This window comes from Natrix helvetica (genome assembly GCF_964273705.1).
Source record: "Natrix helvetica genome assembly, chromosome: 1".
In the NCBI taxonomy this organism is placed as follows: domain Eukaryota; kingdom Metazoa; phylum Chordata; class Lepidosauria; order Squamata; family Natricidae; genus Natrix; species Natrix helvetica.
The window spans coordinates 269391243-269414402 of NC_138548.1; the positions used below are offsets into that span (position 1 = coordinate 269391243).

At 40.7% G+C, this 23160-nt stretch overlaps 1 protein-coding gene across 1 annotated transcript in view; it reads right to left on the bottom strand.

The window, feature by feature from the left end:
- Positions 1 to 3830: 3830 nt before the first annotated feature.
- Positions 3831 to 23160, bottom strand: part of AFAP1L1 (actin filament associated protein 1 like 1) — an 88997-nt gene continuing 69667 nt past the window's right edge. The window contains exons 8-19 of the mRNA XM_081937477.1: positions 22889 to 23068; positions 19483 to 19578; positions 18127 to 18220; positions 16136 to 16288; positions 15190 to 15401; positions 14611 to 14756; positions 12771 to 12849; positions 12411 to 12522; positions 11461 to 11625; positions 8826 to 9004; positions 6840 to 6968; positions 3831 to 5416 (exon numbers count right to left, since the gene is read on the bottom strand). Coding sequence (XP_081793603.1) covers positions 5393 to 5416; positions 6840 to 6968; positions 8826 to 9004; positions 11461 to 11625; positions 12411 to 12522; positions 12771 to 12849; positions 14611 to 14756; positions 15190 to 15401; positions 16136 to 16288; positions 18127 to 18220; positions 19483 to 19578; positions 22889 to 23068 — 1569 coding nt within the window. The 3' untranslated portion in view covers positions 3831 to 5392. The remainder of the gene's footprint in view (positions 5417 to 6839; positions 6969 to 8825; positions 9005 to 11460; positions 11626 to 12410; positions 12523 to 12770; positions 12850 to 14610; positions 14757 to 15189; positions 15402 to 16135; positions 16289 to 18126; positions 18221 to 19482; positions 19579 to 22888; positions 23069 to 23160) is intronic.

Genomic DNA, 23160 nt, shown 5'->3' on the forward strand with positions numbered 1-23160 from the left:
GCCATCGTTGTAGCTAATTGTGAATTTATTTATTTTTATTTTATTTTATTTGGGTTGTCAAGCATGTATGAGAAAACAAGTCTAAGTATGAATATAACATATAGACATATAAGTATAAGCAGGTATAAGTATCTGCATAAGAAATGAGTTCAAATAAATGGGTACAGTAGGACAGAGACAGTAGGTACACTGGTGCGCTTATGCATGCCCTCTTTATGGACCTCTTAGGAATGGGGTGAGGTCCACGGTAGACAGTTTGAGGTTGAAGCTGTGGGGGTTTAGGATGTAACAACAGTCAAGTAGAGCATTGCAGGCATTGACCACTCTGTTGCTGAAGTTGTATTTTCTGCAGTCGGGTTTGGAGCAGTTTACTTTGAGTTTGTATCCATTGTTTGCCCATGTATTATTGCAGTTGAAGCTGAAGTAGTCACTGACAGGTATTGAGAGACTCTTCTGCGAACCCGTTTGTTTCCCTTCAAACATCCTAAAATTGTTTCTTGCGCCAAGGATTATATGTCAATTATATGTTGTTGAAGAAATTGCCAGTGTAGGGCACACTTTCTAGCTAGGAAGAAGCGATTATGACTCGTGGTCATAAGACTCACGGAGTTGAATCAACTACCTGGGTTTCAGCAACTTCCGCTGTTGTGGGGGTGTGCATCTGTTTTTACTCAGCTCTGTCCTCTGTGACTTATGTGCGAAAATTTCGACAATCTTTGGATGGCAATCAGGTTTTTCGGTGTCTCCGTTGCCATTTGGAGGTATTGCAGCCCAGATACAATAGGCGTAGCCTATTGACCTACACTAGAGCTACTGTTGGTTGATCCATTAGATCCAACTTCAGTTCTTCGTGATTTCAGATCTCACTGGGTGACCATATGTAAACTTATCTCAGTGCAATCCATTCAATAGGGCTGTCCTTGTGAGAATAAAATTTGAGAAGACCTCTCTTCTTCATAAAGCTGCCATATTTTCTCCTCTGAAAAAGTTAGCTATAAAGACATTATAAATATAATTAGAGCAGTATTCTAACTGAAGCAAGTGTTCAGGAGACCGGGATAGCCAATATGCTGTCAGAAGGCGTTGGTGTCTAGCAGCCTAGCACCATTGCATTCCCTCTTCCATTGCCAATAATTTGTTATTGATCCATAATAGACCAGGGTCTGCAACCTTAAACACTCAAAGAGCCATTTGGATCAGTTTCCCACAGAAAAGAAAACACAGAGCCACAAAACCTGGGTGGGCGTGGCCAACTCAATGTCACTCCCACCCAGTCATGCCCCCCCCCCCAGCGATGCCGACCAGGTTTTGTGGCTCCATGTTTTCTTTTCTGTGGGAAACAGGTCTCTCTCTCTCTAGCTGTGTCTCTCTCTGTGTCTCTCCATCTCTGTCTCTCTGTGTCTCCCCCCCCTCTCTGTCTCGTCTCTTCCCTCTCCCTCTCTCCCCCCCCTCGCTTTCTCTCTGCAAGAATACATGTTTGGCTATAAAAGGCAGCTCTTCCCTATTGAATCTCTGTATGTCTCTGTGTGTGTGTGTGTTTGCACAAGAACAGACAGAATAATGTAACTTGCCCATTCAGGTGCACAGCTACTTAACTGGGACAAATCAGGCACAAGGACAATTCTTGTGGCCTGGAAAGATCCGGTGGGCCAGGCACATATAGAGAAAGATTGTTACACTCGTCCAGTACTCGGTCTCCAGGATGAGCCAATGTGCGATTAGAGTGACAGGAGCCGCAGAATCTCTAAAGCAGATGAGGTCCAGGGCAACCAAGTAGTGTGCTGGCAACTGCGGAGTCTCTCCCTTACATCCAAGGTGCAACCCCCACACTTGGCGGCCCCAGGCCTGTCACCTCCCCCGTCACAGGAGGAGGCCAGAAGAAACATGCATGTCTTGAATCTTGTGCATGCTGGTCACTCTGCCGCTGCCGCTTTAGAGCCCACTGAGGATGGCAGACTAGCAGTGTGCCGACAATCAGCTGGGAGACAGGGAGGCGCAGCATCACAGCAACTGACATCTGGGAGACGAGAACAAGCTGCCGCCACTGCTGTTACCAGAGGTGAGTGGGGCAGGGTGGCTCTGTGTCATAATGGGCTCCATGAGGAGGAGCTGTGTCGTAATACGCTCCATGAGGAGTGTTCCCCCATTGTGAAACACACTTTCACTGTGCTGCGCAAGGTGCTGCGAGAGCAGCATGCAGGCCATGGAGGCAGCAACAGCAGTGGCTGCAACTGGGTCAGGTCAGTATTTCAGGGCGGAGAGCAGGTCTCGCATCTCCCAGAGTGACCGAGGGGCGCACAGTACCAAGAAGGGCCCGAAGAAGTGCTCGCGAGACCCAGCAAGTTCAGGGGTGCTTTGCTCCTGCTCTGAAATATGGAGCGAATCTCCATCTCCCGCCATCGCCCTTACCTTCTCAGGCCAGGCAAGGAGTGACTGGGAGGATGAGGGGCGGGGGCCAGCCAGTGGTGGGATCACCCGAAAAGGAGCCAGAGCAGAGGGGTGAAAGCCGCATGCAGCTCCAGAGCCATGGGTTGCTGACATGCGTAGTAGACCAATTCTCAACTGTTATCTTAAAAGGCATCCACTCTTATCAAGGTACTTGGACGCGCACCATGTCTCTTATGAAAAACCTATTTTTCCCCCAAGGGGAAAAAACCAACATCATCTATATGTTTACTGCCTTATTGGTGCTGTACATATAATTTACATCAAGTCTGGAAATTTCATTGATTTACTGCATGTTTAACCTAGATTCCTTTTGAATCCAGCATGAAAGATACATTCTATCAGTTCAGAATCCCTGTGGTACGTAACTGAAAACATGGTTCTTAAGCATTTGGGAGCAATGAACATTGACCAACGCACAGCAAGTGGTGCCATATGGGAATGTACCTATAGTTTTGTTGTAATTGTTTTAATATTTTTTGTTGCTTGATGTAAGCTGCTCAGAGCCATTTGGAATTGAGAGCATAATGAAATTAATTGAAAAACCACTAAAATCTCAGATAATAATACTGTTATTTGTCAATCTAGGAATAATCATAGTTCTGTGGTACGTTTGGGCCATTTAAAAAATATATTTCTCCAATTTTAGACCCTAAGGAACTTTATTATAGAAAGTGGATTTTAAAGCAAGTATTACATGGCCTAATTGAGTCAAGATAATTGTGCAAATGTTTTCAGCTGTTCTGTGTCCCAAAATCAAAAGGAAATAATTAACATATGTTCATTATTTTCTCTGTGGGGATTGATTGATAATTGGATTTTTATCCTGCTTTTATTATGTTATAAGTAAGTCAAGGCAGCAATCATACCTAATACTCCTTCCTATTTTCTCCACAATAACAACCCTATGGGGCAAGTTAGGCTGAGAGAGAGTAATTGGCCCAAAGTCACTCTGCTGGCTTTCATGCGTAAGGCAGGACTAGAACTCACAATCTCCTGGTTTCTAGGCCAGCACTTTCCCCATGACACCAAACTTAGTTTGCTTTAAGTCAGGGGTGCCAACTTGTGTCATCATGGCTGTGTCATGTGACGTATCGGGACCTTCCCCCCCTTCACTAAAGCAGGCAGCGTGGACAGCGCATGACACAAGTTTGACAGCCCTGTTTTAAGTGATGGATCTGTGATGGAACTGTAGCTTTGGTTTTGTGTTCTCAAACTTGGTGCCTTCAAAGATTTTAGACCTACTCCCATAAGCATCTCACAACGTGACCAGCGAGAAGGCTTATGGCGAATTAAGAGAGAAGATCTGGAAAGTACAAAATTGGGGAAGACTGATGCAGTGTATGGTTTGCAACCCAACATTACCTTAAAAGTTTGAAGAAAAACTGAAGAATACATGCTGCTCTGTACAGAGATCATATTTATTGAAAGACAGTGGAGCAGAGGATCCAGATGTTAAAGTGCAGATAGTTCTTAAATAATCCAAGATATATCACACTATGCATCCAAAAAGAAAAAAGCACCTATTTACTTAGTGTTTGTGAATGAAAGACAAACCACTATATCTTCTGGTCTGCTGGAATAGCACAACAGGAAGGTAATTGTAGACATTGATTGGGGTTTTCCTTGAGGTCTCCTCTTCAGGCTGTGCTCCAGTTTTCTTCACATCTTCCAGGAATTAGTAAGCCTAAAACTGACCACAGACCTTATGCTTATGAAGGTAGTTGAACGTCCATGTAGTGCAAAGGGAATGTAAAATGAACTTGTCCACTGCTGCCTAAAAGATGGATTTTTCTTAGAAATGGGAGTAGAAGATAACTTATATTATGAACAAACATAACATGTTCCAGTGGCTGATTTATGGGGGAAGTCCTTCAGCAGCATTGACCAGAGGTAGCACCTTTAAAGATATAGCTCTGGAGCAATTTATATACATTTGCAGAAGCTGATTCTCTTGCTTTAGCTATCAATTTCTCCATTGTTCTTTCTCATTACAAATTGGATTATATAGAAAAAAAGTGGAAAGGGGATTGTAGAAATAATTGAGGCAGGATAACGAAATCTCTCCTGGGTCAAACCAAACCAAACCCAGAAAGTGTTCCATGTCCTCCTAACCATTACTGATTTTATTTAACACATTAAACATCTTAAATAGCAGCCTGAGAGAAAAAGAGAGAGAGAGAGAGACTATGAGAATATTCCTAATTGGCAGTCCTGAGTTAAAAACATCATTCTGACTAGGTCTTCTCTTTTGGGACTCTATTGTACCCTCATTACTCAACAGTTGCTGCCCTGATGTGGTTTTGCAGAAAAAAAAGGAGATTTGAATCAGGCTGACAGAATCAGGGGCTTAAATAATATCCTCCATGAGGACTGATTAAGGCACTTCCATGTCATGCCTCATTTCCTAGCACTGAGGGATATTCATCTGCTTCCCGTGTGAGAGAAGTCGCAACAAGATTTGTCCAAGGTTTTAGATGATTATTTCTTTTTTGAATGAGGATCTCTGAACAAATTTACCACCACCACCACCATCATCCCCATCATGAAAATATCTATTCTCTGGTTGCTTTATTACCAAGAGCAAAAGGATCAGTCCAGATGCTTGGCAGGCCAACCTACTGAGTTGCTCCTCTTAGGCCACTCAACAAAGAGTACTCTAAGGACACACACACAACAAACACATCCTTGAAAAGATTTCTCTTCCCCCACCCTGCTTCCCAATGTCCCCTCCCTCCCTGTTACCCATGCCGGTTTTCAAAAGCTCTTCTGCTTGTTAATCCTTCATTTAGTGGAAGTTGGCTGCTCTCGCTGTGGAGGAACCAAATTCCTCAGTATCCTGCAAACTCTTTGCAGGGTGAAAGACTCTTGTGGTGCTTTAGCCTTTCTCAAGAGTGTCCCTGTATCTGAGAGGAGTTCACCTCAGGGATGAAGGCCCAGAGATCCTTTATGTTTTCTTCATTTCCCATTCCTAGAAAAAAAAAAAAGGGGGGGGACAACATTATGGGCCACTAAGTTACAAAGGAGATATCCATGCTTGAATAACTTGAAGAAAGGAATCAGGAAATTGAGTCCTGAAGCCAGAGTGGAGTAGATATCTTGGGTCCAGCTGAACTTTCATAAAGGAGGCAAAATTAAGTGAGGCACAGTTATGTACCTGGGATAAATGTTGCTTTCTAAATATCCTTTGGATGATGCTGAGGAATTCTTTAGAAACTTTTGTAACTTGCTTTATCACCAACAGCATTCTCACCAACATTTGTGATAAAATATTACTATATATTTTCTATTATAGAAATATCATAACCTCCATAAAGAGATTGTATATTTTTGCCTTGCCACAAAAAGTCAGCAATCTCTGACAGGATTGACCCTAACTTTGTTGCACTATGGGCAAAAGGCAAGATGGCATCCTTCCATTTGATGTGTAGAGCTGATAGGACCAGCATCTGAATTTCATTTCAAAGGAAGCCAAGCTGGCAAACTCATCTGTCTTTTTTCCAATCCCCTAACAACAGTTTCCTGAGACAATGGCCTCACTTGGTGTTAAGGGCTTTGACTACAACCAATGAGCAGGTTTATAACTAGGCCGAAAGATCTGGTGGTAGAATAACTTGCTTGTTGGAATCATTCCGAGACCATTAAATCAGAAACATTGAGAGCAACTGAAGGAAATTAAGAGACACCAGCCCACTTAGCCCCTCTAGACCCAAATTTAGGATCGGCTATTTTTTGGTGTGGTGGAAAACAAGAGGGCACCTTGCACACCTACTCTCCAATCTCTTTCACAGACATAACTCAATTAACATGGCTGGAGGAAGGTTGATCCTCGGCCCCTTATCTAAATTCTCTACTACTAACTATGGCCTGCATTTCTGGAGGTAATTTGGAAAACTCATCTTGAAAAAGAAAGAAGGTGAGGGAAGCCATTTTATGTACCCATTTCCAGAGGAGGTATTCAGCAGGTTCTGGAGAACTGGTAGTGTAAATTTTGAGTAGTTTGGAGAACCGGTAAAAACCACCTCTGACTGGCCCCACCCCCATCTAGTCTCTACCTCCCGAGTCCCAGCTGATCAGGAGGGAATGGGGATTTTTCAGTAACCTTCCCCTGGAGTGGGGAGGGAATGGAGATTTTACAGTATCCTTCTCCTGCCATGCCCACCAAGCCACGCCATGCCCACAGAACCGATAGTAAAAACATTTGAATCCCACCACTGCCCATTTCCCAATATTCAGGGCAGTAGTGAGATAGGGGCAGCAGAATAGGTATCTGCATGAGGCTATTTATAAACTAGCTGGAAGCAATAGGTTATATGAAAGGACATAATAGAAGGACTTTGCAATTTTTGGAGAAGGAAAGGGCTGAAATTCTTGTATGAAGATGGACCCCATACCTTTGCTTTCTGCAACACAGTCCCTTTGTTGGCAGGAAGGAGAGAGGGGCTTCGCTTCCTCATTTCTGATGCACAGTTAACTGGGACCAAATGGTCTGGAGGACTTCCATTTGGCTGGGTAACTGTGTCCTGTAAAAAGGCAAGCAATATGAGAGACGGTTACGGTCATATAGGTGTGCCATTTCAAAGTCAAAATGTTCCAATCCTGGAATGCCACGATGACCTTGGAACTGCTTGTTCCAAACTGGAAGAGAGCCAACCAGTCCGTTCTGATTTCTGGGGAATGTTCAGGGTCAGAATGTTTTAATCTCAAAATATTTGGCATACTTTGTTGAAGACTGGAAGAAGACCGATGCTTATTATTCCAAGGAGTTACTCGCTAGGCACTGTTTTATCTCTGTGAAAAAAATTAGAAATGGAAAGAATAACCTTCTCCAACATAAATTGGCCAGTGACAAAAGCTGCCTCTACCTTTTAAGGCCTGGTGAGTAGGGACAGTCTTCTCAATTAGGATGTATTAAGTTAAGCTATCTTTGGAATGGCTCCTTAGAGAGGTTTGTCTGATACCTGCTTTTTAAAATCTTTTTCAACATCAGAAAAAAACTTTCCCCCCATATTATGCAAAGACTTATTAAATGAATACCATTAATCAGCTGTTATGATTTTACAATTATTATGTGTTTTATATTTAGTAGTCTATAGTCATTATTACTTGACACCCCTAGAAAAGGGTACCCTCTGACACTCTCTTTCTCTGATACGAATAAAGGAGTGAAATGAAAAGAATAATTTTCACTCTTTATGCAATCATTATCTCTATGATACTGAAGTATGTCTTTCTATTTTGTCCCATGTTTGCTCTTCTAACAATCCAGTAGCACTTTCTTGGATGCCTTTCCAACTTGGAATATCTTGGCTTCCCTTTCTATAGGCACCCCAAAATGATATCTCTAATTTCAATTATTGTGGTTTCTGTTTGCTTCCCCAAGGGCCAGCTAACATCTCTCTTCCAGAGAGATGCCTGAGAAAATAAGATTCATCCAAGACGCCTAGTTTATGTCTCGTATGACTAGTTTAATTAAAAGAAGGACTAGGGGTGACATGATAGCAGTGTTGCAATATCTCAGGGGTTGCCACAAAGAAGAGGGAGTCAAACTATTCTCCAAGGCACTTGAGGGTAGCACAAGAAGCAGTGGGTGAAAACTAATGAAAGAGAGAAACAACTTAGAACTGAGGAGAAATTTCCTGACAATCAGAACAATAATCAGTGGGAAACCTTGCCTCCATATGTTGTGAATGCTCCAACACTGGAACTTTTAAAGAAGAGATTGGACAACCATTTGTCTGAAATGGTATAGGATTTCCTGCCTGAGGAGGGTGCTGGACTAGAAGACCTCCAAGGTCTCTTCCAACTCTGTTATTCTGTTAATATGTTGTACCTCCTGAAAGTTCAGAGGGCAATATCACTTTACAATATATTTTTGGGCAGTGTTTGAAGAGACAAGAGAAGACCCACATGTACACTGTGTCTTCTTCAAACTTCTTGCAATGCCACTCACTAAGCGTGCTGTAATAAACAAGTCTAACAAAGGCGGGTGCTTACAGCAGAAACTTGTCAATTAAATACTATTCAGTAAAATAGCAAAGAAAACTGTACATTTATTGCTACGTGATGTAGGAAATGATGCAAAATAGAGTTATTCACATTTATAAATCAATACCATGCCTTTTGTTTCTCTTTCAGTAGAAAGACTGGGCACACAGAACCTAAAGGCACTTTGGTTTTATTGATGGACAATAAGTGCAAGTTAAATATTTAATTATGAGGTTGGATACAATGGATTTATTTCAACAGAGAAAATGACACAAGAATGCATGATATTTCAAATAGTTGCCCCCAGCAAAATAAACAGTTGTAGGATTTTCATGACTGTCATCATTTTTGTTCTGTCCTTACGTAGGAAAAGCAAACAGCTATTTCTTTACCTTGTTTTCAGTCTTGGTGTTTACGGTTAGACCCAGAGCTGGCCCTCCTGCTAGCGACTGCTTCAACTGGTCTTTCACTTCTGTCAGCTTGATTTCTAGGTCTACCCGTCTTGCCTCATTTGCTTTGCACTGCTCCTCCAAGGCTGCAACACGCTGTTCCAGCTCCTTCAAGTCTTTCCCTGTTACCAACACAGAAAGGTCTATGTATTATTACATTTGTTTGCTGTACACATCTTACCACAGGGTAACTTACATGAAGCAAAATCTAAATGAGACTAGTGAAACTATGCAGATTCTAGAGTTCATATGTCTTTCTAAAATGGTTCTCCAGTGAACCTAACAAAGTTCAAGAATAACACTCAACAGTGTCATGTAAAGAAATGGTCTATTTTGAGGGTAGAATATAAGTAGTCAAAATTGTTCCCCATTTCTCTGAGGATAAATCTACTCCATTTAATTTTTAGTTGTGAATTTCCTGGGCCCAGCAGAATACTGGGCTAGACTTTCCATTTAATACAGGGGTGTCCAAACTTGGGAACTTTAAGACTTGTGGACTTCAACTCCCAGAATTCCCCAGCCAGCCATGCTGGCTGGGGAATTCTGGGAGTTGAAGTCCACAAGTCTTAAAGTTCCCAAGTTTGGACACCCCTGATTTAATACCTTGCTTCTTGGGTGAGCCCAGAAATACCACATATGGTTTTAAATTTAGAAGAAGCGAGAGAGAATAAAAGAGATTGCTAAAGAAGACTAATAGTACATGGAAATAAAAATGAAATATATTCTTGTCACATTGATAATAAGAGCTGAACAAACGGAAGATTAATAACTTTGTTGATTGTTTATACTTTTTGTTCTAGGAAAATAGTTTATGGTTTTATTTTCCTGGAGTTATTTCTCCACTTTTAACCTACTTGTTGTTCATTTTATGATTGCTTTTTAAAAAAGATATCCAGTGTGTGTGCTTACAGTGGATATAGGGGGTATATTTTGTTTCTTCACCTCCTCACTATACTTGGATGAGAAATATTTATGGATGTCTTTTATTCCTAATTTTGTGACAAGAGCTGTGATCATTTCAGTATCAGCCTAGAGCAGTGAAAAAAACCATGCAATCTTTTACATGTGTATACAGGAATACACACACACACACACACACACACACATTAAATTTTAAATAAAAGATTGCATGGTTATTTTCAGTGCTCTAGGCTGATACCGAATAGTAGGCTGAGAAATTATGGTTGTATACTGCATTGAAGTGCCCTGGAAAGAACTAAGGTAGAGGTAATCCTCGACTTAACAGTTCATTTAGTGACTGTTTGAAGTTACAACACCACTGAAAAAAGGGACTCATGACTATTTTCACACTTACAACCATTGCAGCATCCCCATGGTCGAATGATCAAAATTCAGACTCTTGGCAACTGACTCATATTTATGATGATTGCAATGTCCCAGGGTCATGTGATCACCTTTTGTGACCTCGGGGGGGGGGAGGTCATTGGAGAAGCCAGATTCATTTAACAATTGTGTTACTAGCTTAACAATTACAGTGATTCACTTAACAACTGTGACAAGAAAGGTGGGATCATGGGGCAATATTCACTTAACAAATGTGTTGTTGAGCAAGAGAAATTTGGGGCTCAATTGAAGTCGTAAGTCGAAGACTATGTATAACAGTTTTTACTGTCCTCTACCTTCCAAGCTTTCACATACCGTAATAGTGTTGATATTTTTAAATGGAAAGCGTGGTTTTTCCAGTAGGTGGAGCACCTGAGCTTTCATTTCTGGAAGGCAGGAATCTTTCAGTGATCAATTTGAAGCTGTGTGGATTTGGCAGACTGAAGACATATTAACAATATGTCTAGCATTAAATGGGAAGGAACAAGATGCAACGCTCACAGCATGTTCTACCTTTGAATAATGTGGAGGTATAGGTAGATCTCGGGTTACGAAGGCAATTGGGATTGGGAACTCTCACTGATGTGGTTGTAAAGCATGGTACCACGTGACTGCATTGCTTAGTCTTGGTTAGCCATTGTTAAACAAGGACTGTGTGGGTCATTAAGTGAGGACCTTACATGATTTTCAACTTCCTGCTGGCTTTCCCATTGACTTTGCTTGTGGGAAACCAGTAGACAACATCAGAAATCGCAATGTTAGGACCGCAGGGATGTCGTAATACCTGGAACTCTGAGGGGCCATTGTAAGTCTCCGTGATAACTTTGAATGGTTGTTGAAGAAATGATAGTAAGGACTACCTGTAATCTTTTGCAGGAATCACCTGACACCGTTTCTTCTTTATCAATAGACTCTCATAGTGAGTCTAACTCACTGATCTCTCAAAATGAGGGAGGCAAAGAGCACAGGTGGTTTTGGGGAGATCCTAGCAGTGGGGTGCCACTTTGAACGATAGGTGCTGCACAGTTTCAAACAGAAATGTCTGCCAAACTGATAATGAAGAAAATCTCCCAGGGGAGAAGACTTAGATGTAGAGCCTCTATCTATTACATATTGAACAAAAAACCCATCTCCATAAACCTTCTGAACTTTGATTTTTGAAATATCAGCTTTTATAAAGTGGACAATAGAAAAGGCACTGCCTCACTGCCCTCGCCTTGAAGCAGGACTGTACCTGATTTGCTCTTCATGGCCTCCCGTAGTTCCCGCTTTTCCTTACGCAGCTCAATAAGCTCATTTCTAATGGACGCCTTCTCCTTTTCCAGCTTATCTTTCTCTGTTAGGAACCTCCGAGCATCTTCCTCAGCCCGGTTCTTTCCGTATTTGTAATTATTGGCATCTACACAAACACACACACATACACAACATAGAGGTTCTTGAGGGGAGCTCTTTTTTAGCAGCAAAGAAAGCAAATGAAGCTGACCAAGCACAAAGAGACATAATTCTCCATTTAAAACTCAAACCAAGATGTCATCCTGTACTCCAACATAGCTGCCTTATTGTTTTCCAGAAATTGCTTATTATTGATATTTCTAACACTTGATAAATGAATTAATAGTGAGCCTGTCACAACTGTAGCACAACCTAGCATCCTTGATAAAATGATTTATAGCTATTAGGCAGTACGTCGTCGGGACAGCACCGTTCTCATAGGCCAAATTTCAGAGGATTTATATTGCAGCACAGGAATCCAAGGTGGACTTTCTTAAAGCATGGTAGGAAATTGCAAACAGAAAATTAAGATCCTGCCATTTCAAGGCTGTCTCCCAAGAATGGGATAGTCTAAAAGGGAAAATACAGTATTAGCTTAAGTTTATAAGGATGTTGCCCAGGCCTGCAGATTGGGATTCTTGCATTATTATGAGTAATCCTTGATCATTAAGAAGAGGCGTGCAAATCATATGCAATTAAGAGTTATGACAAAAGCAGAAACATCAAACAAGGAATGAGTTCTGTGCTTCGATATGTTGTGTTATGCAGCTGGATTTTTTATTTTATTTTATTTTTTAGGAATGGGAGTTCCTGATGAATCCCTCCCCGCCCCGCCCCCCATTCCTTCTTTCTTAGTTGGTTGATCCATGGCATTATGACAAATACATGACAGCTGAATCCCATCCAACCTACTTGATGCATGACGCTTGACTTTAACTTGTGGATCTATACGACGTGATTTCTCACTGCAAGAAGAGCCATGGCGCTTCACCTGGGATCCTGATGGCCACCCTGATTTTTCTGACTGCACGGAGGAAACAGGAGAGGAAAAACAACTGTGATGTCATGAAGAGCATTACCAAGGAGATATCAGTAAGAAATCCAGTTTTTCCCTAGACTGTGGAAACAGCTTATCCTACTATTTCTGCCTAGGAACAGTTCTCCACAAGTTGCCAAGCAACTGGAAAGGGAGGGTCACATGCAAGCTAGAAGAATAGTGATGTCAAGGAAATTTTAAAAAAAAGAAAGAAAAAAGGATAATATTTTTGCTACCTCCACCTTCTCGTAGGGGACTTCATCATATAACACACGGGTTAGCTCTGTTTGGTTCTCAAGAGAGGAGCTGGCCCATCTGAAGAAGAAGAAATAGATTAAAAACAGTTTTAATTTTCTAAGCAAGCATTTAATAAGTAAAGATGATAAGGCTCTTTCTCCAGATTAACTGAAGCTAAACACTTTTCTGGAAATTCATGACAAATGTACCCTCATCTTACTGTATTTAGCCAAAGCTAGTGTTTTTGGTAAGGCAGGAGAGAACATGCCTTTTAAAAAGTGGAAAACCCCAAAAATAGGAGGAGATAATTTGATTCTTGAGGATGTATCACATAAAATATCATGCAGATTTCCTTTATCAAGACTTTTTAGCTGCATCAAGGTTGAATCCTTGTAATGGTTGTTTATTGTTACAAGCTGCAATCCAGCATTTCTGGAGGACAGAAATACAGTATATAAAATATAAAATATGTCAAGTGCACATCCAAAATAGAGAGAGGATCCCTTGGGATACCTGTCCCTATGACAAATTTGGGCTTGCTGTTGCATAAGGACTTGGTACATCAAACTAAGTCAAAACACAGCTAAAGAGCAGTTTACCGAGAGAACCTCAGCTCTCACAGAGCTGAAATTCCCCCAGAAACTCCCATCTATTGCCCTCTCAAATATTTCTGCAAAACACTAAAGGATTTACCCTCCCATCCTTTCACAGAAGGAAAATCCTTTGGAAGGGAGCGGGGGAGCGAGGAGCAGCTACAGGAATAGAATTAAAATCCTGAAAATTTCAGCTGTGTTTCTACAGTCTGTTGAAGGATTTTCCCTCTCTTCTGTAACCTCCACTTGCGGCCTTCCCTGTGGGTTTCCCCACTGCTTTTCTGGGGAAGCCATCAGATAAGACTGGAAATGGTAATCACATCACGGGACACAGGGCAACAGTTCCTATATGCAAGTTAGTTGCCAAGTGCCTGACATGCAGGCACATTACTGCGGGGAGGTGTAGGAGGATAGTTTAATGTTTTACATGTTTTATGGACCATAAAGCACTCGTTCCTAGTCTGCAATAATTTTGAATGGTTATTAAATGAGTGGTCATACATTGAAGACTATATCTATATATTTCTCACATTAGAGAGTATTATACATTTTTGTTTTCTTTCTAGATGCTGACATTCCAATTTTTTTTTTTTGGCAATGTAGCTTTGTAGCTTACTTTTAAGAATCAAAGAGTAAGTCAAATATCATGAATATATGAGTTATCTGTGTTAGGCTTTGTCTCCACTAACCCTGTCACAAATCACCTAGCAAATCTCTTATATCATGTCCCCATGACGTTGCATTCATTATATCTCAAGCCCGTGAGTAAGATTGGCTTATGTCATTCGTTTTAGCAATGCTTAAGCAACATTCCCCATCCCATCCCCTCAATTCCAACACTGCCCAAGGGCAGCCTCAAGGCAATCTAAAATCTGCTAGGCACTCCTTACTATGAATGAACATCAAGTGACGAGTACTGACTAGGAAGAGAGACATGACAGAAACTGGCACAGGTAACATCAAATGTCACGCTAGAACAATGTTCTGTTGATTGAAGAGAGAAAAGAACTCAGCAGTAGATACCCTTAGATTGGCATCTTCTCATTGCTATTTTTGTAGCCTAAAAGGCACCTATATTCCATGCTTATCCATTTGCCATTTAGATTCGAATTTTTTTTAAGAAATATCAGAAAATTTATTATTGTCACTGACCAGGAGAAAGTATGGAAGCAATCTGCAGAGGCAGACACAGAACCCCTTGTCAACCTAGTTATGTCACAAACATATCAGTAAGAGGAGCCCTTACATATAAGAGTGTCTCACAGCATTGATGATGTTGGCTATTTTCTCAACATCTACATAATCGTAATGCAAGGTCTCTGGAGTGGTCTGGGAACCAGTTTCAACCAGCAGCAATCCAAGCCAACGTCCCAGATCTTCATAGCTGTTTGCCTAAAAACGTAGATGATATACAAAAGTAAAATCATAAATATTTCTCTAGGAAGCAACAGGGAACATTTTTTTCCTGCAAGTAAGTAAGATAAAGATATAACTTTACAGCAGTACTATCTAATCAAATAAAGATCATCTCCATTTCTTTCTTTCTACTGTGTGAGTGAATAGATTCAATAGCATGCTAAATCATTTTGGTTTAGTATATTGTGTGAATTCAACTACTGTGCTCTAGAAATAATGGGTTATGAATTAGAGCAATGTGGCCGTGTGTTGTAGCTTATTCAAGAAATCATAATGAAGATAAATTATGGTGGATTACAGGATATGGAAACACTGAACCTACAAAGTGAAAAATCACTCCTAAATGTACACGTGTAGAGGTCTAAATAAAAGCATTCTTATTCTTTAAGAAAACTAAAAGCTCCTTTACCTCTAAGGCAGAGACTTCTTGTCCATTGCGAAGGATACGAAAAGCAAAGGGATGCTTGGGGCCCAGTCCTGGTGCCACCTCACATCCCCGCAGGACAATGGCATTTACATGGGTCCTTAAATCTGTGCGGTCCTTATGGAAATAAAGCATGTTGCCTTTTAAACGACACCAACGTTCCTTCCAACACTGGTTAACAAGAACATGCAAGTAGCCTGCCAGGAAATATGAAAGAAGATCAGCATTAATGCAATGACCATCATGAAAGAGAGAGAGAGATTAAAAGCTCCAGAGATTGTTTCCTAGGCAATCAGAAAATGTTGCAGTTAAGATATGATGCAGTTGGTTCCCAAATCCAAAATTACTTCAGACTAAAGGAGAGGAAACCTGAAGTTTTCCAGATGTAATTGACTTTTAACCCTGGAGCTGGACACTTGGAGTTAAATAACATCTGGATGGTTACAAATTTCTCCTTCCCAGCATTATTATCAATGAGATTTTTTCCTGAGTACATAGGTCTCTATTTTTCACACATACACACAGCATGAATTTAGAATGGCATCATCTTTGCTCTAAATGATTTGCTGTACATTTTAAAGTACGGTAAGTAAGTTTTGTAAGACCCTTGGATTGAACAATCAGAATATGTAAGGTCTTGCAAAATAATTGTTTCATTGTTTTAGAAAAATGGAAATGGGGGGGGGGGCAGGAATTATCCCAGGGATGCATGAGATTACTATAAGAACCAAGACTACTATGTGCTGGATTTCCCTTTGAAACTTCATGAAGAAATGAGCATGCATGTATGTGTCACTTTTATTATCTATTTGCAATGCAAGAAAATAGCTGAGCAAGCATTTCTATCCCTAACCCTTTCCCCCAACCCCCAGGTTACCCCCCAGTGACTGATTTTCTCTTAAATGTGCTCTACTCATGTCCTAATACAAACCACAGCAAGGGATGTCTTCTTCTGTAGAGGATGTTTGGGTATCTTCAGGGGAAGGCTTTTTCTTTGAGAAGCTGATTATCCTGGTTATTTTTCTCCCAGCAGCTCTACTCACAGAGCCCTTGAGTTCAGCCAAGCCACTTTTTTTGCTTTTCCCTGGGAGAAGGAGCAGAACATGAAGTTTGCATGTGACTTATCTGAGCCAGCAAAAAAAAAATCATGAATAGATTAAAGCAGGGGTGTCCAAACTTGGGAACTTTAAGACTCGTGGACTTCAACTCCCAGAATTTCCCAGCCAGCCATGCTGGGAGTTGAAGTCCACAAGTCTTAAAGTTCCCAAGTTTGGACACCCCTGGATTAAAGGTTTTCCTCCCGTCTTCCATAGTAATCTAGAGAATATCTCGACATTTATCAAATAAATAGTATTCTGGAAGATCATGTACTTTTGCCTCTTCATTGTTTTTCTATTTTAAAAAAATAATCTTGTGCTCAACTTCTATCTTTTTTAAAAAGTGTATGCTTTGTTTTACCTTCTGTGTGAAAATGGGCAAGAGGATGTTGCAGGATAGCTGCACGTACATTGCATCTTTGTCAAATGAAAATAATAATAATGAAAAAGTCTAATACATCTGGATGAAGGTGCTGGGTTTTGCATAGCTGAGCTGATGGAAGTAAAAGTGTGTAGGTGTAATTAGGGACAAAAGGCGTAAAATGTACGTTAGATGGTATGGACTGATGTTATCTAGATAGCTAAAGGTGCATGTAAAACGACAAATTTATAAGTTGGTGATAGTTTCATGATATGCTTCATTGAATGGTGATAAAAGATAAATTTTAGGAAAAGTTATTTTATTAGGTGATATAAATAGATGAGTGGAACAAGATAAGGGAGTGCAGAAAAATGATGCTTCTTAAAGGATGACTAGCAATTGTTTGGCAGGAAGCCATTTAGGAAAACATCTGTTTTGTATATATCCTTTAAGCTTAGGTCATTTTAGCATCTTTGCCACAGAGACTTTTCAAAATAGGTACAAGACTGCACTGCTTCTACTTGGATTTCTACTTGTGATTCCCTTCCTTTATTTTCCTTATATTCCTTTTTTTCAGCAAACCAGTGGTGGGTTGCAGGCGGTACACCCCAGTACGGGCATACCAGTGCCTGCCCGGAGTGCCAGGTACCATTCTGCTACGGTGCTCCGGAGGGCCCAGCCGCCTGCCCATTGCCCTTACCTTTCTTTAAACTCTTCTGCGCTTCTGCCCATGCGCACGGCATGTACAGCGCCTGTGCGATGCTCTGCCGAGCAGCTGGAGCGTCACAGAGGCTTTGCTGGTGGGTAAGACGCATGCGCGTGCTGCACGCATTCATGTGGAGGACGCCAAGCCCCGTTGCAACCGTACCGGTTGCAGCAGGATCCGGAACCCACCACTGCAGCAAACTCTTTATATGTCTTATTGAAGGGATTGTCTGGTTAAATCTTTTCATTAAAATATTTATTGATTATAACACTGCACAATTACACAGTTACCTCTTGTATTTTAGGATTTGTCCAACATTTGTAGTTTTTGTATATCTGGGCTTTGGGCAGGAAGATTTAAAACTGTATCCCTTCTAGTTCACCTAGAGTTGGGCTGAAGGGAGAAATCCTGAATAAAAAGAGTAGTAACTCCCAGGTGGATAAACTAGAATGGATCAAGTAGTTAAGTCTGATGACAGCTTATTGATATTATCTTTTACTAATGAATTCTTAGACACACTGGATAAGTTTTAAATTATCCCTCTGTGGTACCAATAAAGGAGAATATTTGTAGCTCAGAGTTGACATGAGGAGTCCTTGGTACTTCTGACCTTGGTACTTCTGACCTCCTTGCAGATATTTCATTACTAAACTAGGTAATATCACTAGTGTTAGTGACTATACTTAGTCCTATAGTGTATGTGCTCTAATTCTCAGCTTTTTCTCCCCCCTTATAAAGTGGGAAGATATCAGACTCACCTTGTTCGTGGCTCTCCCTTTGGGGCAGAGAAGAACTATTTTCTGTTGTTGCTATGCTGTCAGAGTCAGAAGTATGTTTATCCTGAGATGACCTCTGGTCAAAGAAGAACATACATTCAGTGCATTGTCATTATTCCACCCACCCCCCCCAGGGCTTCCTCTCCAGGCTCAAAATGCTTATAGATTAATTGCCTTCACTGAGCAAAGCTCATTGAAGAAAGTGATCTTGGTTGCTATCCAAAATAGCACTCAAATGCTCTTTACTTTGAAAATACACACTTGTAAGTCATTCTGGGAAAAGTTAGTTTTGAAGAGCAGCACAGATATTTTGATTAACAAACAGACAAAAATTAGTCATTTCCATCAGTAATGTTACTGTTGGTTACTTAAGAACTGATTTTTTTTTAAAAGAGTTTGCTTTATGCTCCTTCAAAGAAGATTATAGCGTCTTCTTCCAAAATCTTCATGTCAGAGACAGGTGTCTCCTTTATAAGTGGGCCACATGCTGGTCTTACAGCTCTGAGATAAAGATTGCACAGCTAATTCAGACTGAGAACCATTCTTGGCACTGGAGGGGGGGGAGGGGGGCTAGGAAAGTGTTCCAAAAGGAGATGGGCAGATTAAAAAAAATGTAATGCAATTACAGATAGTTCTTGACTTATGACCAGTTGTTTAGTGATCATTTGAAGTTACAATGGATCGCCCCAGGGTTACTTATGACTAGGTTTGAAATTCCAACAGCTGCCCGTCCCTCCCCATCACCACAGTCACAGAATTGCATTTTGGGTGTCCGGCAACTACTCACATTTATGACCATTTGCTATGTCCTGCAGTCATTTGATCACAATTTACTTTACACTTGCCAAAACCAGTATTTAAATGCCAAAACCAGCATTTACTTCCAGTTTCCAGCGAGAAATGCCTATCGTGGACAATGGACTAACTTAAGGACCACTTTGTTCACTTAACAACCAGTGATTACTTAACTACCATAGCCAAAAAGGTTGTAAAATTGTGCTTGGTCACACAGGGACCTGCTTAATGACCAGCACAACTTATAACCTTAAGTCTGAGCTCAATTATAGTCATAAGTTGAGGACTACCTATAAATATTTTTTATTTCCGATTCCAATGAAAATCTCTTCCTCCAGCTGCTACTTGCATCAGGATGGAGCCTTTTCTCTTGCAATGGGGTATTGTTTAAATTAAGGGTAGGATCACAACAGATTAAAAAAAGGGTTATATTCTCCCGTCTTCCACTTGCTAGTTATATGTGGAAAGGTACACTTGAATAGTATGAATGTTATGTGCATGATGTCCAGCTTGTCCTGGGAACAGAATTTTAGGAAATTTTACCTTATCATGATCCATCTTGTAGGTAAGTGTAGGAGAAAGAGGAACTTCATTTCCATTTAATCCTCCTCCAGTGGGATTGCTTACTTCCTTTATCACCTGGGCAGGAGATAGAGTTTAGAATGACAGTAATGAATTCCAACACTTTACCAATAGGGATACACCTCTGCTATAATAAAAAAGTTCACTTCATTTCAAACTGTCAGGTTGTTTTCCCAGCCACAGAAATGCCCTCCAGGTTTCCTTGCCTTACAAAGGAATACAGCAAACTCCATCTGGGATCACAGGTTAACATTGAAAAGCCAACTCTTAATCCAGGAGCTATGAACTATGATTGGCATTTATCAAATTTGAGAAATAAAGGGGGAAAAAGCTTGTGATCAATTTTTGAGGAATAGAAATTTATATATACAAGCCTAGTAAAAACAAGTTTCCTCCAAATAATTTGGGACCACTCCTAGCTAGGAATCCTGGAAATTAGAAACCCAGTACATAGTCAGCATCAGGTTGAAAAAGGCAAGATCTACACCTAATTTTTCAGCTTGCTTGCAGGATTAGTTTCTAATGCTAGCTATTTCTGATTAGGTTATGTTAAACTAACACCAGTTTTATGCCTAAGATTATAATTTGGCTCGCAGGTCCTAACTCAAGTTAATATTTTTCTTATGTCTCGCAAGATAAAAGGAAACAAAATTATAAAGTTCGTTCAATAGCTCATTAACGGGGCTTTGCTGATTTTTATTATTCCTACTCCCAGCTTCTCTAATATTTCAGCAGAGAATGTTGACACAAGTTTTAAGGAGATAAGAGCTTTCAATACAGGGCAGTGGCTTTTTCCTTATAGGGCAGAAAGTGCATCCAGTTCCTGCTCTATCTCATTCAAATTGGATTGTACTCTGGTCCAAAAAGAACCCTAGTTGACTTGGTTATCAGGTATTTTTAATTCAGGGAGATGGTTTTTCAAAAGAAAGTTGGATTTATACAGCCCATTGAAGTGTCAGGTGGACTGGGGCCAGGAGAGTACTTAACATTCTGAGGAAGGGAGGATCTGAACAGTTTCATCCCAAGCCAGGAGCAGGGAGTGCTTTAACTAATATATGCAGTAAAGGCAAGATGTGAAAATACTAAAAACAATAACAAAAAAAATCAGCCAGTAATATAAGGAGGAACAAAGACTTTTAATACTAATTTCCTGACAGTACTCAAGCCAAAGAACACTTGCTCTTCCAAAACAGAAAATAAATCAAATCCCAACTCATTAAACTTTCATCCCTGCAGTTCTGATATAAATTACTTAGTTTATAGATTTCATTAAATTTCTCCGAGATAAATACCCCATGAGATCTCCGAAAGAGTACATATCTCCATGTCAGTATGGACAAACTACAAAGAAGCCAAGCCCCCATGCTGCAAATTCTCCTTTATGATATAAAGTTGAGCCTATAGGATCAGTCAACCCCTTCCGTAGAGATCTTCTGTCTATGGCAAATGCTGTTAATTGTTTAACTCAATGCTTCTGTTTCATAGCTACATAAGAAATGGTTACTATCTGATCAGCTTATGGCACTAACTTAGGTATTAAGTAGGAAGAGAAAGGTTGAAGAAGTCTTCTCCAAACATTTCCCTCTACAGGTGTTCTATTTCAGTCCAAATAATTATGTTGTTGTTGGGAATATATAATGGGATACCAGTTAAGCATAAAACAACACAGAGAAGGCTGTTTTCACTATGTTCTGTTATAAGTATCCTGTAGATATTTTACTGAATACTAATATAATCAAGGCCTTTTGGAGCAGTTGAAGGGCTAGGGGTACAATTTGACTTTCCAATCTTCTAGAGAACACTGATTTTTTTCTTCAGTGAGGATCAAGAATAGAAAAGGAACAAACAACATCTGTGAGGCAAACTTGTGCCATTTCTACTTTAGAATTCCCATAAATATTTTTTTTAAATGCCCCCTCCCCATTATATCTCCATTTTCAATGGCAGAATTTCAGCACTACAATTTTAAGTCACTGGTATCAGTAGAAAAGTATGATTAAAGTGGCAATAATTTGCCCCTCCTTCCATAAATTTGCAAAACCATCAAAACTCAAATAATCCTACCACAGGAAAATGGATTCTTGGGATGTTGAGAAGCCACAAATTAGGTGCTGCACAGAGAGGCTCTTTGTGTGCAGATTTCCTTTCTCCGTCCTAAACTTGTTAGATCCACAAGGTAATTATTCTTTTCTTATGAATCATGTTGCATTTATCTTCCAAGAACAGGTATTTATCAAAAAATCAATAACCATATTCAAGCTTGATAAATCTTCATCATTTATTAAACTGATTCCTACAGCATATGGCTAACCACATGATATGTGGTTAATCAGACTGACCTGCCTACTTTTACATCTATCAGGCTCAGGGGTGGGTTCCTGCCAGTTCTAACCTCTTCTATAGAAGAGGTTCCACAAATCTACAGTGCCGTTTAGAACCGGTTCCAGCTCCCTCCCCCCGTCCGTCTGCACATCATCAGAGCCAGGGGAGGAATTCTGGGAGTTGAAGTTCCCAAGCTTTAAGATTGAATACCCCTGGGGTTTTTTTTCCTAAAGGGTTAGGGATGCAAGGGTCTTGTAACTTGAGAGCTTTAAGACTTGCGTGCTTCAAATGCCAGAATTTCTAAGCCAACTTTTTGGTTGCTAAGCAAGAGCGTTGTTAAGTGAGTTTCACCACATTTTACAAGTTGGCCACGTCCACCCGGTCACATGGCTGGTAAGCCACTCCCACCCGGTCACTTTGCTGGCAAGCCACTCCCACAAAGCAGGCCACACCTACAGAAGAGGTTCTAAAATTTTTTGAAACCCACCACTGATCAGGCTGGAATTTTGCAATCTGCCATTCTCCAAGTATATTGTGGTTAGTACTCCTGGAGAGAGCAGAGGTGTCACTAGAGAAAACTGAGTTGAAAGGAGTGGTTCTCCAGGAAGAGAAGGCAAATTCTACCCAGAGATTCCCTGAGTTTATGAGCTCATGCTTGAGAACAAAAGCAGGAAAGGCTGAGTGGGGTAAACAAACATCTCCCCTGCCAAACAGTTCTATATCGGGTGGGGAAGGTCTTCTTTGGTGGGTGGAGATTTTCTCCACAGCTAGTGTTGCAATCAGACAGCATGATAAGAGGGCTGGGAGGAAAGCCTTTCCCCAGGAGAAAGATAAGTCCCACTTCCTATGAGAATCATTCTCACTTGCTCATCTCCAAAAAGCAGCCACAGCAGGATTACTAAGCATATCTTGGGCGTTATAAATAAACAAGTCAACAAAAAGATACAAGTGTAGAAATACAAAAAGATACAAGTGTAGAAATATGAGCCACATATAGAGAGGGGTTTGCAGAGGAATACCAGTCTTTTGTAGTTGTGTGAGATACCTTCAGCCATTCTTCAGCTTGCTCTTTACTTTGCACTGCTAACACTAGGACGTCAGCTCCTGGTAGTGTGAAGCGCAGCTCGTGCTTCTTGCGGCGGCCGTCCTTTGGCACATAGACAACGTGGCTGGTACTCAAAGGCACTTCAAGGTGTGGCTGTCTGTGCTTGGAGCTTTTGTAACACTAGCATTAGAAAGAAGGGGCAATTGAGATCTCATTCAGCATTTCATTTCTCGCGCATTTCACACCCGTTCTCCATGTGGTAAGAACAAACA